This window comes from Castor canadensis, chromosome 2 (assembly GCF_047511655.1).
Source record: "Castor canadensis chromosome 2, mCasCan1.hap1v2, whole genome shotgun sequence".
Lineage (NCBI taxonomy): Eukaryota > Metazoa > Chordata > Mammalia > Rodentia > Castoridae > Castor > Castor canadensis.
The window spans coordinates 64553730-64567876 of record NC_133387.1 but is presented as its reverse complement, the minus strand read 5'-3'; the positions used below and the strand labels follow the sequence as shown (position 1 = coordinate 64567876).

The 14147-nt window shown below is 37.6% G+C and overlaps 1 protein-coding gene across 5 annotated transcripts in view; it reads left to right on the top strand.

Annotated features, from left to right (window-relative positions):
* Ccdc146 (coiled-coil domain containing 146) overlaps positions 1–14147 on the top strand; it is a 130951-nt gene that overhangs the window by 94773 nt on the left and 22031 nt on the right. For all 5 annotated transcript variants that reach the window (XM_074064905.1, XM_074064904.1, XM_074064907.1 and 2 more), the window contains 5 exons: positions 5142–5199; positions 7279–7455; positions 9062–9135; positions 9960–10187; positions 10994–11180. In XM_074064905.1, coding sequence (XP_073921006.1) covers positions 5142–5199; positions 7279–7455; positions 9062–9135; positions 9960–10187; positions 10994–11180 — 724 coding nt within the window. The remainder of the gene's footprint in view (positions 1–5141; positions 5200–7278; positions 7456–9061; positions 9136–9959; positions 10188–10993; positions 11181–14147) is intronic.

Genomic DNA, 14147 nt, shown 5'->3' with positions numbered 1-14147 from the left:
TGTGCCAGGGGTATGTTGTGATATTTACAAAAGTTCTTACAATATGTCATAGTTGAATTCACCCCGTCCATCATTCTCCTTTATTCCCCTTCCCCCATTCCTGGAATAGGTCTCATTTTTCCATTTGCATACATGTTTACACAATATCTGCACCACATTCACCCTCCTACACCCTCTCCCCACCACCAGTACCACTTCTCCCCCAAGCAGCACCTGTTCTGCCCTCCTATTTCTGTTTCTGTTTAAAAAAAATTTTTTTTTTGTTTACAATAGCTATGCATTGGTTTTCTTGTGATATTTCCATGCATGTATGGTTACAAAATATCATTTTATATTTAAAGAAAAGACCCAAGCCTTGTATGCACATATGAATAATAAAAAATAAATAAATAAATAAATAAATAAATAAATAAATAAATAAATAAAAAAGAAAAGACTGTAAGTCAAATCTTAATAGGATAACTTCAGGTCACCATTTTGAAACCCTAGGACTCTCAGGTTGCCTTTATAACCAAAGGCTGGCAGCACACTACTGCCCCCTGGTGTATGCAGGACTAGTGAAGTATCAACATCTGAGAATTAAAATATCTCCAATTTTGCAAGCTCTAAAAGCAAAGGTATAAATATACAAAGCTTTGAAAAAAACAGCTTCAGTTTATTCCTGGGACAATTAACCTATATTTAATTCAATGTGAACTAACCTTAATCTACACTATTGCAAATAAAAATAAAACCTGGTATACAGATACCATTGGCCCCATGTTCTCTGATCTACTGACCCATGGGATCTGCTTAATGCATTATAACCACTGGAAATAATATTCTGTGCGTTCCCTACTTTTATTCCATAGGTATTTTGTGTATATTTTAAAGTTTGTGTTGGTCATATTTGGAAAATCTAGGACTTCTTGGACACTTAACAACCATTAAATGCAGAACAACAAGAAAAATGGACTATTTCTCTTAGATTTCTTCAGAAAGTCTAGTGTACAAAGTGGAGTTCAAAATGCTGTTATTGGAAGAAAAAAAATAAACAAGCAATTGTATCCAGCTCATTATTATTTATTTTATTTAGAACATTCAGCCTAACCCTATTTGAAGCAAGTTCCAAAATCTCATATAAGCATGTCATCTCACCCAAATCATTAAAATAAAAATATAAATGTTCTCAGTTTTTATATTATTCTCATCACTAAATCAAACCATATCTTCCCATTCATTATACATCCTAATGTTTTAGATTTCTGTTGTTAGTCTTGATTTTCAGTGGTGATTAGCTTTTACTTTATCCTGTCTGAACATAAGTATAAAACTGGATGGAATGCATGTAGCATACATTTGAGAACTCTGAGAAATAAATAATAGCAGACAGATTGGGAAAGAAGATCAGAAATCAAAGTACCATTGAACTGATGGTAAAATTATCATTTTCCCCTTTGATACCCCTCATCTGAATGCCAGCCCTGAAATCCAGAAGTAGACTTTGACCTGGGCAGAGAGAGTTCTAGGAAAAGCCCTAGAGTTCTGGCTAAAGGAGCAGGAAGGAAACCCATAATGCTCTGAGAGTGTGCAGAGCCTCCTGCTTTATTTTGTTTAGTTCTTCTTTACATTTTCACCTCAGCTCCCAAGCAATACTGAAGTGACAATGCAAAGACCACACGCAATGGGAACCTATGGGAGATAAATCCTGAGAGAAGAGAACCTTTGGATTCTGGGAGTTATCATTCCCAGGGTAATAGGAACATTCCCTTCGCTTACTTTTTTCATTCTCTCTTTCTGTCTTACTGCCTGGCCCCAGCCACATACGAGCTCAGTTGCAGAACTACATGGAACACAAAGCAACCAAATCTCCACTTTTCTGGCTGAAGGTCAAAAAGCGGGAAGATCCAAGTATCCAAATACTACTAAAGAGATGTGTAGAGAGAAGAGCTTGTAAAAGTGAACCTACTGAGTTGTGTATGATCTTCTGGGCTCACCCTCATGCTCTGCATTTGTGAATTTGGTCCTAAACAGCTTACCAAAGACTGTGAGGACTGGACTAGGTGGTTTACTTTCTAGGTCTCAAACTTGTCCACGGATGGCACACACAGAGGAAAGATCTGGATAGCACTGCAAAGGTGTTGAAAACTGAACTGGTATTAAAACCATAGCCCCCAGAATGTTGACTGGACCTTTTGACCTGAACCTTACTAGGTCTATTAAACCAAAAATATCAACAGTTTTCATTGAATGTAAATAAGACCCAGCATCTCATTCCATAATGTTCAAATGCCTAGGTTAAGATCCAAAATTTTCCACATACAAAGAGCCAGAAAAATATCAGCTTGTATAAGAAATGACAATCCACATATATCAATATTGAGATGATAGAGGTGTTTTAATTATAAGATATACTCAAACAATTTCAAACACCTTTGAAACAAATGGAAAAACAGAAAGTCTCAGAAAACAAATAAAACATGTAAAGAACTCTGACATGGAAGTTTTAGAACTGAAAGATAGAGTAAGTAAAAATTTTTAAACTCAATAAATGAATCGGTAACACTGGAGATGACACAAGTCAGTGAACCTGGTGAAAGATCACAGATTCAATAAGCTCAATGAACTCCAAATGGGGTAAATCTAAAGAAATACACTCAAACTCACCATAAAACTTATGAACGCTAAAGACAAAAATCCTGAAAATGGAGAAGCTTCAAGAATGACTCCCAGGCTTATAAATTTGAAAATTAAGTGAACTGAAGCATCATTGAGTGACAAGGAATAGAAAAACAGCAAGTTTCGGAAGGGAAGATAAGGAAGTTTAACTTAAGAGGTTTTCCATATATAGACAACTGGAATTACCCAACAATAATTTGAGAATAAAAATCTGGAGCTCCAAGGAATTCTGAACAGTTTGGAAGTCATTACTTATAATTGAATATGTGAAAACAGCATGGAGAATAAAAAAAGAAGTTAGGCTTCACCTAGACTATGCAACAACAACAAAACTTAAAATGTTTGCAGAATGACCATAAAGTTTTGCCTCTGGCTCACAGCACAGACCCGTGAAAGTCATGTTGCCTCCATCCTGTATGTTTGCCAACTGGATCACATGCCTTCTAAATTCAGGATGACTGGGAAGACAGGTGATATTTACTGCCATTCACCTTCCATTGGCAAGAATTCACCCAATGGCCCCATTCCAAACACAGGGGAGCTGTAAAATGTAGTCCTGTGTATCCAGGAAGGGAAAACAGTGTGAAGAATATGCGGCAATGTGTTTGTCACAGAGGCCAAAGGCAGATTCTTATGGACTTAACTGAACGACCATGACATAGAACTGTAGACAATGTATGCCCACCCAGTCTTCTTATGAGTTCAGGTCAGAGTTTTTAATTGGAATGGAAACAAAATGTAAAAGAATATAATCCCTTGGATATCCATGTCCCAGCCACATCTGGGTCTCTGTTAGTGCTAATTCCAATGTTCTCTGACTTTCTCTGTGGTGTTGCTCTCTAATATTACCCCTTAGGAATAAAATCATCACATCAAACCTGAAGTGAGCTCTTGACAAACCACTTCTTCCCATCTTTGATCAACTTTAGAGTTTTCCTCCCGTGATTGCCATGAAGCTTTTTCTAATGTGAATGTAGAAGAATGTGGTACAGCAAGTCATTCTGGGTGAACATATATTTCTATATGTGTATCCTTGTATCATTGAGCACATCAGCTGTGTTACTTCAAGTAATGAATGTGAAGATTAAAACTAACTTCAGTCATTCTGTGTATTCAAATAGATATATACTGGTGTCAACTATGTTCAAACACTTTTGAAGGCAATTGTGATATTTATTGCTAAATAGAACAAAGTCCATGCCCTCATGGGGCTAAGTTTTCTGGTGGAGAAATAAGTACATAATATAATATAGTGATGAATACTATTCAGAAAAGTAAAGCAAGGCTGGGCATGGTGGTGCACACCTGTTAACCAGCACTTGGAAGGCTGAGGCAGGAGGATTGTGAGTTTGAGGACAGCCTTGGCTCACTAAGTCTACATAGTGAGACTCTGTCTCAAAAAATAAGCTGGGTGCTGGTAGCTCACGCCTATAATCCTAGCTACTCAGGAGGCAGAGATCAGGAGGATCACAGCTTAAAGTCAGCTCAGGCAAATAGTTCTCAAAACCCTATCTTGAGAGCTGGTAGAGTGACTCAAGTTGTAGAGCACCTGCCTAGCAAGCATGAGGCCGAGAGTTCAAACCCCAAAACCATCAATATGATTAAACAAAATAAATAAAATAAAACCAAAAAAAAAAAAAAAGGCAAAGCAGGTCAAGGAAAGAGTGATGAAAATGTCGGTGCTGTGTTAGACAGGATGGTCTGGTGCCTGTACAAGAAGGTGACACTAGATACAGATCTCCTTGAGCTATGCAAAGATCTGTGGAAATAGCAAACCAGATGAAGGATCAGAGGCCCTGAGGTAGGAACAAGTTTAGCAAGAAGACCACTGTGGCCTGAGCCAGCGAGTGGCAGGCAGTGAGACGAGAGGTAAATGATGCAGAGCCCTGTAAGCTTGGGAAAAGAGTTTACATTTTGATCCAGTTTGCAGGGAAGGTGTTGATCAGGAAGGTGATAGGATCTTGCTTATGTTGCTAAAAGTGCTAGCTGAGAATTGCCTTTAATGGGCAAGGCAGATCCACTGGGAGGCTGTGGTAGTAAGCTGGGCAGGCACTGGATCAGGTCATGTGCAGAAGACAAGGCCCAGAGCCTGCCTGGAAGGAGCCTGAGCCTAGAGGGAGGTCCATACTCCCACACAGTTACACCACGCTGAGATAACTGCCTCATGGGTGTGTGCACACAGTGGTGGGAGGGTGTGGGAAGGAGAAAGAACCAGGGTGGGCCTGTGGGAGTCAGGAGCTGTCATAAAGAATGGACCCCAGAATGCCTGCAGACAAGCCTGAGAGACAAAATAGAAAGTTATTAGTATAATAGCTGGTGGAATGACTCAGGTGGTAGAGCACCTGCCTAGCAAGTGTGAGGCTGTGAGTTCAAACCCCACTACTGCAAAAAAAAAAAAAAAAAAAAAACCCAGAAAGCTATTAGTATAGAAAGAACTTACTCTTCTGCATGTCATCAAACTTGATTTTTTTTTTTTTTGGCAGCTTAAAGGAGGAAAAGAGCCTCATAGTAAAGGAATTTGAGAAGATACCTAAGCCAGGGGTAAGTAGTAGATGATCGAGATTTTATTAAATGCAGTTGGAGTCACACATCCCTTTTAAAGATAATAACCTTTGTTATAACAAACATACCCTGAAACATTTGAAAGACCACAACTTTGTAGCTTTTGGTGATGCTGAAAGGAATGTCTACATAACTTCTGGAGTAAATATAAATGATGCCTATTAGGCTTTGGTAATTTGGCATCTAACTTAGGTTGCATTCAGCTAGACAATATCTGCTTTTTTTCCAGAAGAAAAAATGTTCCTGTGGTTGACACTTAAAAACATTATTCACTCTAGCTATTACTCTTATAGCTTTCTGAACATCTCAAGTTATTACAAGAAATTTTTATAAAAATAATATACCAGTTATCTATTCCTGAAAAACCATCCCAGAACATAAACATAGTGGCTTAAAACAGCAGTCATTTCTTCTGCAGTTCTTCTGAGCTGAGCTGGCATACTTGGGGTGGGTGCTCTAGGATGGCTTCAACTGTGTGTCAGTCACATGGCAGATTAGCAGGTCTGAGGTCACAGGTTATTAGTTGATCACATGATAGTGGAAGGGTTTCAAGCCTCAAGAGAGGGCAAATCCCAACACATAAGTTTTTGAGCCTCTGTTTAAATCATTTTTGGTAAGATCCCATTAGTCAAAACAGTACATGTGGCCAAGTCTAGAGAAGGCAGACTTCCCTCTTAATGGGAAGAATGGCACAGACACACTGCATGCATACCCTGGGGAACAAGAGGAATTTATGGCCATTTTTTGTGATCTGTCATAAAGAGTAAATAGATCATCATACTTTGCATTACTTCCCTTTTTCTGAATGGTTATATTTCAAAAGCCTGTTGTTGACGGTTTAATTTCATGGCCAGCACCCAAAAGCCTATTTAGCATTTAGTAAAATATTATTTTGTGTAAGTACATCTAACCACCATTTACAACATAGAGTTTTATGGAAAAAAAACCTATGACTTTTATTCCAGTTTATAGGTATATTAGTTACTTTTTCAGAGCTGTGACCACATTACCTGACAGAACAACTCAAAGAAGGAAAGATTTTTTTTGGCTTATGGTTTCAGAGGGTTTAGTCCATGGTCACTTGTCTCCATTGGTTCTGGGCTCATGGTGAGAACATCATGGTGGCAGGAACATGTGGAAGAAGAGAATGTTCACCTCATGGTGGACAGGATGCAGAAAGGGAGAAAGGGACTGGGGATTCACCTTCAAAGTCATTCCTCCAGTAACCTACTTCCTCTAGCTAGACCCTACCTCTTAAAGTTTCCAGGACCTCCTAATATAGTGCTATCAGCTGGGGACTAAGCATTTGACACGTGTGCCTATGGGATGCTATTTCATATTTAAGTCATAACAAGATGATAATTTTATTCTCTTCTGGCAGCATAGGAAGACAGGAGCTGTGCAGAAAGCCCAGAATAGGCCAAATGGATCCATCCACTTACTCATTAGTACCATGTAGACTTTCTGAGTATAAGAAAGCTTTTCTCCCATAAGTCAAACATTCTCTAGATGATAAAACATGCTAATCATTTCTTCTGGAATCTGAGCTAGAGGGTATTTGGAGAGAAGTTGTAGAAACTAGAAAAGTAATATTAATAAGAAAATAAAAGTGCTAAGAGGGGTGAAGTTCACCACCCCAAATATGAACCCATTTATCTTTGGATCTCAGTGACCCAGGTTAACCAAAAGCCAGAGATACAAAGATTATTTACATCTAATTGTGTCAAATCACAAAGCTATAAGAAAACAGAATGGATATTTTCATTAATGGTATGAAATTTTTAAAAAACTCAGAAATAAAACATTTAAATATGAAACATTAGTTTAAAAAAGATTCAAATCAAGTGTAAAATGTTTAATTAAACATGCAGCATAATTACCAGGCCCTTATTGAAAATGTCAGCAATCATAAGTTGCATTGAACTTTGTAAGGATTCATTCACGAGCCCCAAAACAAATCCAATCAAAATGGTGAGTGAACTGACGTTTAGTTCAATTTTCAGGTAAATAAATGTTTTCTCAGACTCTATACTTTGGCCATTTTCATGACTTTTAAAGGAAATGGAGAAGAAAATGAAAATTCTGAAAGAAAGCACTGAAGAACTGCACAAAGAAATAATACAGAAGAAATTAGAAATTAAAAACTTACGGGAGGATGTAGTATCTAAGCAAAAACAATTACTAAAGGAGCAGAAAGAACTAGAGGAATTGTTGGAATATCAGGTTGTCCTAAAGGTATGTTATTGAATGTTCACAGATATTTAAACATTGTACCTTATGGATGTAAAAATAGGTAGGGATCAAGGTTAGGTTTGTCACAGAGGGATATTGCCACACAAAGTCAAATGTGCATTGTGATGGATCCTATCAAATCAACCTATGCTCTGGGAATTCACAAAAGGCTTTAGGATGTTTGACAACATTGCTCTAATTTGAAGCCCTGACGCCTGGGAATAGGCTTCTCCAGACCTCCCCAAATACTTTCTGATTTTAGGAGTGTCACAAACATAAATCCTTCCTTGAAGAGCAACCAAACATTCTAAGCTCTCATGTATAAGTAGTATCTTATCCTTGTCTCTTTGATTCCACTTGACTTCCTCTTATCACAAAGAACTAAGCAACTTGTATTTATGTTTCCAGAGATAATGAATTAAAAATAATTTTATTGTGAAAAATGTATAACTCTCAAAACAATTTACATAACCTAGGGTTGTCAAAACAACATCTGGGACTCATTGGCTTTTAGAATAGTTATGATATTCTCTGACCTCTTTTTCTTAAGCATCTTAGAGCAGTTGGTCAACATGTGTCTAGCTGCTACCTGGAATATAGCAATTGAGCAAAGATGGATTTGCCAGGAACTCAGTGAAGTTTAAGCTTTAGGCACATCCTTTGTATGAGTCTCTTCCAAGGACCCATTCCTAATTTAACTTTTGTAACTGTTTACTCTTTTATTTGAGAGCAACTCCCAAATTGTACAAATTTCATTCTGCAAAACTTGGATCTGTTCCAGAATTGAGAAAAATTCCACAGAAAAACATCCCACCCTATCCCAGGGCTGGGATGTGTTCCACCTCCTTGCCCATGTGTGACTGCAGGCCCCAGAGTCCAGCACAATCCTCAAGCAGGAAGGTGCTCTTCTATAACCCCTACCACAAGACTTAAACTGAACCTTCCATGAATCCACAGAGCACGGTGGAAAGTGATGTTAAAGAAACTCAGCTTCTGATTTTGCCTTTGCCATTTGCTAGCTATGTGACTGTGGAGAGTCATGAGTTTTAGGCAGGGTTCCCTAAAAGCAGAGCATAACACAACAATTGAGGGAAAGCTCTCAGGAGAATCCTTCAGTAGTTTGAGGGAAGCAGAACTGAGCTGGGGAAGAAGCTGAGCCAAAATACAGTTTCTACAGTAGGAGAACTCTAGTCTTAGAACCATGGAGAGCCCTAGATCTGAATTGCTGTACAGAGGCTGTTCCCCAGAGCCAGAGGGGATGGGCTATTGTATCAACATATCAGTTAGTCCTTAGTCATAGCTTGCTCCCTACTTCCCTCCACCTCCCATGCCCCATTCCCTGTCCAAGGTACTCTGCTCAACCAGTGACATCTGAAGGAAAAAAGAGTAACTTTTTTAGTTACTGTCATAGTCAGTCACCTCCTCTTTAAAAATAGTAACTATCTTATAAGGTCAGTGTAAATGTGGAGTGGAATAATTAATCCACGCAAGACAGACAGTAAAAATTCTACATATCATAACTCCCTTGTCTCTCCTATTTAATTTGCTTGTCTTAATTGTTTCTGGCCCAAGATTACATAAGTTAACATGATTGTTATTTCTTTACTAGGATGAAGTGGTTCACCATCAGACTGTTCCTGTACAAATTGTAAAAGACATAGAAAAAATAACACGCAGAAAAGTGTATGATTTAATATTTTTATTCTGAACTCTCCCCAACCTACCTTCCCCCAAGTAATGTGTGCATACACTATAGTCTTTAGAAATTACAATTTTAGAAATATTTGCTTTGGGCCAAATTTAGGTTGTATATAGCAAGTTCTTTTTTTAAGTAAGTACAGAAAATTACAGTTATTTATAATCTTTATGTCTTAATTATGAGTCAATATTCTGTTTCTGAGTTATAAGCCATATTTTTATGGAGAACTCCAATTAACTCTAACAGAGGTAGGGATAAATTATTTGAAATGGTTAGAATTTCATGGCCCAGAAAGACGTTAGCTGGCCAGCAGCCCAAATTATAGGAACTATTCATTTCACCACCTATTCACATGTATAACACCTCAGACATTCAGAGCAGATTTGGATATGGAAGCCCTTGAAGAAATTATCAGGGTTTCAAGGAACCAAAAAAAAAGTGAGGATATAAATATGTTAGAGAAACGATGTGATTGCTCAGGTGACTAAAGAAGAGAAGAAGATGTAGAAATACTTCTAAAAACCAAGCCCACTAGCACCAAACTGATAAATTCAGGTCAGTTCCAGTAACATGGTCAGGATGAGTAGAATCATGGAAGATGGCAGCATTCAGGATTTAGGGAGGAAGGAGGGAAACTGGGCAAATCTCTGCCCTCAGTGGTACCCAGAGAAGATATTCCCTAAGTTCCACTCATCTGTGGTCTTCACATACTCCTGAGATCTCTGGGTTTGTTACTAGCTCTTCCGATGACAACATGGGCTCAAAATAAGGCAACAACTCTGTGTCTGTGTGTGTGTATCTACTATAGAGAAATGGAAAAGAAAAATATTGTTTTGGAATATGAAGTCAAAGAGTTAAACGACTCCCTAAAAAAAGTGGAAAACAAACTTAGTTCTATAATGGAAGAGAAGGAAGATGTGATAAAGGAAGTTGAAGGCAAACGAGCCTTACTTGAAGTCAAAGAACGAGAATACAACCAACTGGTCAAGCTGTTGGAATTAACCAGAGAGAATGAAGCATCTTCACTGACTGAACGGTTAGTTGTATTTATGTGTGTTCTGCCATCTAAATTTTTCTTCAATGTATTTTGAGGACTCAAATCATGATGTCAGGGCTGGAGACATGGCTTAAGTAGTAAGAGCACCTGCCTAGCAAGTGTGAGGCCCCAAGTTCAAATGCCAGTACTGCCAAAATATATATATATAAATTCAAATAGTTTTATGTAGATTCAATAAGCATTTTTATAGAATTTTAAATAAACAAAGCACTTCGAAGTACTTTTTTATCCTTTAATCATAATTCTTCATAGTTCTCTGGTTCCATATTTAAGGACAAAATCCACTGTATGCTGTAAGTTTCTGAAATGTACCCCTGAAAAATTATATAACAGGAATGTGCTGTGTAGTTCAGAGATTTTACTGAAAAATTTCTGAAGTAATCTCAGCTTTTTCCGAATGGGAGCAATTTTATGGTGTAATTCCCTGTGAGTATTTTACTTCCTACTTTGTTTTTCCAGGCTTGAGATGGAATGTAGGGTCTCACCCAAGCAAGTGGTCTCACATTGAGTTATTTTCCCAACCCCTACTTCCTACTTTTAAGCAAAATTTCAGAGAAACTGAGGGTTTCCATCTGTTAATTTTTTTTATTACATTTGGAGGTTTTATAAGACTACAATTTAAAAATAAGACCAACTCACAAACCTGGTTGCTTTGGGCATTATTTACAATTTGATTCTAACATGAGAATAGTTCTGGATGTCTATACTAAGCCTGGACTCATGATAAGTTTGAAAAACATGTAGGGATGACGAACCACTTTCATTCTCTCCGTTTCCCTGGACAGAGGGATCTTGGACCTCAACTTACGGAACAGTCTCATTGATAAGCAGAACTACCATGATGAACTTTCTTGCAAGCAAAGGGAGAAAGAACGAGATTTTCGAAGTTTAAAAAAGATGGAGCTACTCTTGAAAGTGTCTTTGGATGCACTCACTCAAACTCAAGCCATGCATCAAAGGCTTCTATTAGAGGTGGGTGCCATAAACCATCATCTGGTTTGTAAACTCATTGCTATCTTTTGAGATAAAAAATTGTTTAGGAATTTGTTTTGCCAATCAACAGAGAAAGAATGAGAAAGGAAAAAAGTAACAGTGAAAAGGCAACTTTCAAATGCATCAAACCTATTATAGTATTTACAGTCCTGTAATGTTTTTCGTCTTCTTTTTCTAGCCCAAGACTGGAAAAATATCTTATTTCAATCAGTCATCAGCCTGGCCAAGGCAATAGTTAGGCTGGCCTGTTCTTAGAGGAGCTAGATGGTTCACAATAGAGTGGGCCAAGTGCATCATCATCTTTATCAGTTAAAAGAGTCAGACACAGCATGGTGTCATGGCAGATTATGAAAGTTAAGCACCAGATCAAATCATGTAAACATCAACAGTCAGTTGGTAACCAGCTCCAACTAGCCAAGGGCAAACCAGAGTCCAATGTCAGGCTTCTTTCTAAGTCTGTGCACTATCAGAGGTGGACTTCAGTTAGAGGATGTGCAAGAAAGCTGTTACCTTCTTACTACCTCTGTGTTCCCAGGTGAGGGGTTTGGGCTATTGCCTGTCTTCTCTTGGTTTAGTACTCCCTATGCTGAAGGACTAAGTACTACTGAAAAGACAGACCGTCCTTGACAGGGTTACATTATTGTGCCAGAGCCTGGGTTAGTACATCCTTAGGTGAAAAAGAGATCTGATTTATGAGATGAACAGAACCTTCCCATTGTCTTGGGATTGCCATGCTCCAAGACCTCATGGAAATTTAAATAGGAATCTCCTACTACGGGGACACGTCTGATCCTAACCTATGCCTGCTTCTCTCCTTTTGCACCCATGGAAGGTTTATACTTCCTTGTACCCTTAGGAGTCAAACAGGGCAATATAACTAGTTCTGGTCAATGAATTGTGAACAAAAGTGTCATGCCATGTAATGGCCAGTGTGAGACCCTCCAGCAATTGTCCCCTTTCTTGAGTAACTTTGGAAGTATGTGATGAGATGGAGGGGTTGTAAGATGGGAGCAGCTGGGAATAATGGTCTTAGACCATCATTTTAATCAGTCACAGACTTTGTAAGAAATAGCTTTTTGTTGTTTGAAGTCATGATATTTGGGGATTACTTATCTCTGCAGCATCATAGCCTGTCATGACTGAAAGATCAACTTTACATAAGGGTTGTGAAAAATCAGTTAGGGTTATGAGTGTTACAAATAACTAAGATTTGGTACTGTCAGGTGATACTCATAATCTTTTTCAAAGTTTTCTATCTCAAGGAAGCAAAATGTGTTTTTTATTCTTTTGCAAAAAAAATGAGAACAGCTGTTTACATTTCTTGTATATTTTCCATAACTTAATTGCAATTTCAACAGGTAGGTTGATTTTTATTTTTGTTATATCTTTAAGTCCAATAAAGTTTTTTGATCTAAAAGTTTATTTTCTCTGATAATAATACAATATTATCAGCCACTGTTTTTGCTGTTAGATTTTGTATTTTCTTTTTCATCCATTGATTTTCACTCTTTCTGTGTCCTCATTTACATGTGACTCAGACACAGCACATACATTTCAAAATCTGTTCCGTAAAGATACACCTTTTACTTCTCTTACTCAGTCCAAAAATTAACACTTAATGGCATTGTGGATATGCTTGAACTCATATATATGATAATACTATTGCTTTCTCTTTGTCCTGTATGTTTTATGGTTCACTTTCTCTCCTGTATTTCTGTCATTTGGATTGAATAGCTTTATGTTGTTTTGTTTTCCTCATTTTAGAAATGCATTAGTTAGGTTTGCATTCTTTTCCTATTCTTTGGGTGGTTACCAGAAAGAGCAGTCATCCTTGATTTAGGAGAGCCCAATTAAATTAATACTTTTACTACTTCTTGGACAGGGTTAGAACCTTTGAAGACTTTATCCACCCTTGCAACTCTAATGCCTGCAAATGTGTTTTAATCCAACTTTCTAAATTATTCTTGTTAGAAACATTGATTTACTACAAGCTATTCCACCTGAGCCCAAACATCAGGATGCTAAATTGACAAACACAGACCTTGTGGCCACTGCATCTCAATCATAGTAAGATGTATAGTAAATAGTGGGTACATTTGTTCAAAGGATTGGTAGAAACCTAGATGTGATGAGCAGGAGCCTCTTTTTACAGATCCTGCAGTTTATTAAGTCAATTGAAAACATAACGTAATAAAGGTAAAAGCTGGGGATAAGCAGCTGGGTAAGTTTACCCTTTGGTTATAGAGCAAGCAAGGTAGAAGACCCATATTACTGGTCCTGAGTACACAATTGATTTCTCTCTCTCAGCAGAAGCCTCTTAAAAGCAGCAAGTGTAGTTTGTGTTGATGAAGCAATCCCTGCTTATTGACCAAGTAACCACTCCAATTTTTTTTTAAATAGGACAAAAATTATCATTGACTTTAGTAACCAATTTTAGTGATTCTAATAGTTAGTAAATTTAGTCTGTTCAGTATTTTTCTAATGGTGAATCAACAAAGCATTCTTTTTTGAAGTGCAGACTAAAGTAACCTACGTAGAACCAGTAAGATTATTTGTCACTAGAGTAGTACTTCTTAGTGGTCTCAAAAATGGTTACACATTGATGGAAGTCACAAGGTTGGTTCCTAAAGGACGATACACACTGAACAGAGTTAAGCATTCTACTACCAGAAAATGGAGATAAGTATCATAGAAGGAACATATAAGCATTATATAGATTTGATGTATTGTAAGAAGTTTTATAAATGCCACAGTGTACCCCCCACCCAGCACAATAATAATTATATAAGATATAATTTTGCGGGCTGGTGGACTGGCTCAAATGGTAGAGTGCCTGCCTAGCAAGTATGAGGCCCTGAGTTCAAACCCCAGCACTGCCAAAAACAAATAAACAAAAAGATATAATTTTGCTAGTTCTACTTTCAATTAAAGTATTAAATATTGTGA